Source organism: Nematolebias whitei, chromosome 22 (assembly GCF_014905685.2).
Source record: "Nematolebias whitei isolate Nwh7 chromosome 22, NemWhi1, whole genome shotgun sequence".
Lineage (NCBI taxonomy): Eukaryota > Metazoa > Chordata > Actinopteri > Cyprinodontiformes > Rivulidae > Nematolebias > Nematolebias whitei.
The window spans coordinates 902,733-904,137 of NC_056519.1; the positions used below are offsets into that span (position 1 = coordinate 902,733).

Sequence of the window (1,405 nt, forward strand, 5' to 3'; positions counted from 1 at the left end):
TCATGTTTCATTAAACAGGAAGTTAACACAGTTCCTCATGTTTCATTTTTCAATGAGCAAAAGTTCATGACACTTGGAGCATACAACAACTGTTGCCTGAGTTTTCCACCAGTCTAAGACAGATTCTGATGAAGCAATGCAGATTAAATCTTAACTTGAGTTTGCCAAACTCTAGTGGACATTTATTTATTTATTTATTTGTTTATTTATTTGTTTATTTATTTATTTATTTGTTTATTTATTTATTTATTTATTTACACCTTCACTTATTTTATGTTGCATGTTTTTGTTTATTGTAAAAATTGTGGTAAGTCAGAATTAGGCATCAAATAAAATCAGCCCATTCAGTCAGACTATGCTTTAAGCAGACAACCAGTACAGCACCAGTACAGCACCAGTACCTTTTCGTGTCTTTCTCGGCAGCTCTTCTGCCCCTGGAGCTTCTGGAGCTGAGTGACTCTTCCTGGTTTCTCCTCAGAGGTTCCCTCATGCCGCTGGGCCAGCTTCTCTCTCGTGGCCTTCAGCTCTGCTTTCAGCTCCACCACCTCCGTCACAGCAACACGATACTTGCACTGCAGGATCTCCAGACCAGGAGTCTGGTACGAGAAGACTGGAGGTTTACTCTTCTCTTCACTTTCTGCCCCGTCTTTGGCCTCCTCCTCCTCCTCCCTGTCCAGCTCCATCAGGGATTCAGAGTTTGATGATGGGATGACCGAGGTGTGGGCCTCCAGGTGTGAGCAACAGAGAGCTGTAACCTTCTGGCTGAGTCGACGAGTCACCTCGTGCTGCTCCACTAAGGCTCCTTGTGTGTGTTGAAGCTGAGTCTGGGACTCGTGCAGGCTGCTCCTCAGAGCTGCTTTCTCGTGTTCAACCTGAAGATGGAGGAACATTGAGCAACAGCAACACAGCTGCATGGCAACACGTTTCATGTCGCCTGTCTGTGTGTGCCTGTCAGCATCACGTACATAATCAGATAAAATACCAGTTTGGAAAAAACAAGTTGAGTCAAATGATAAAAGTTGATTTTAATTCATGTTGATGAGAAGCTCACCGTCACCAGCTGCTGTTGGAGCTTCTGAAGCTCCATCAAGCTGATCTCACTGAAGAGGTCCGCTGTAGCTCCACCATCAGCTGTCGGAGCCGGTCCCATGCACTCCCCAGTAGGCCTGGCCCACAGGCCTGTTACTGCCCCACCCTGCTGGTGACCATTACACCTGGCAGGTAAACCAATAAAACCAGTTGCCACACAGTGAGTCTCCTTTATCCTCTTGTGCTTCCAACACGAAGCACAAACTGGAGAGATTTTACAAAGATCATTTGACGTCTGACGTCTAAACAAGAATATATACAGTACATATATATATATATATATGTACTGTATATACTGTATATACTTCAATGGATC

The 1,405-nt window shown here is 44.4% G+C and overlaps 2 protein-coding genes across 2 annotated transcripts in view; one reads left to right on the forward strand and one right to left on the reverse strand.

Annotated features, from left to right (window-relative positions):
• Nucleotides 1-1,405, forward strand: part of LOC119428419 (LARGE xylosyl- and glucuronyltransferase 1) — a gene marked incomplete at its 3' end in the record, with an annotated part of 106,286 nt that overhangs the window by 87,305 nt on the left and 17,576 nt on the right.
• Nucleotides 1-1,405, reverse strand: part of LOC119428232 (protein bicaudal D homolog 1) — a 32,016-nt gene that overhangs the window by 21,343 nt on the left and 9,268 nt on the right. Inside the window, exons 5-6 of the mRNA XM_037695882.1 lie at nucleotides 1,052-1,214; nucleotides 402-872 (exon numbers count right to left, since the gene is read on the reverse strand). Of these exons, the coding sequence (XP_037551810.1) occupies nucleotides 402-872; nucleotides 1,052-1,214 (634 nt within the window). The remainder of the gene's footprint in view (nucleotides 1-401; nucleotides 873-1,051; nucleotides 1,215-1,405) is intronic.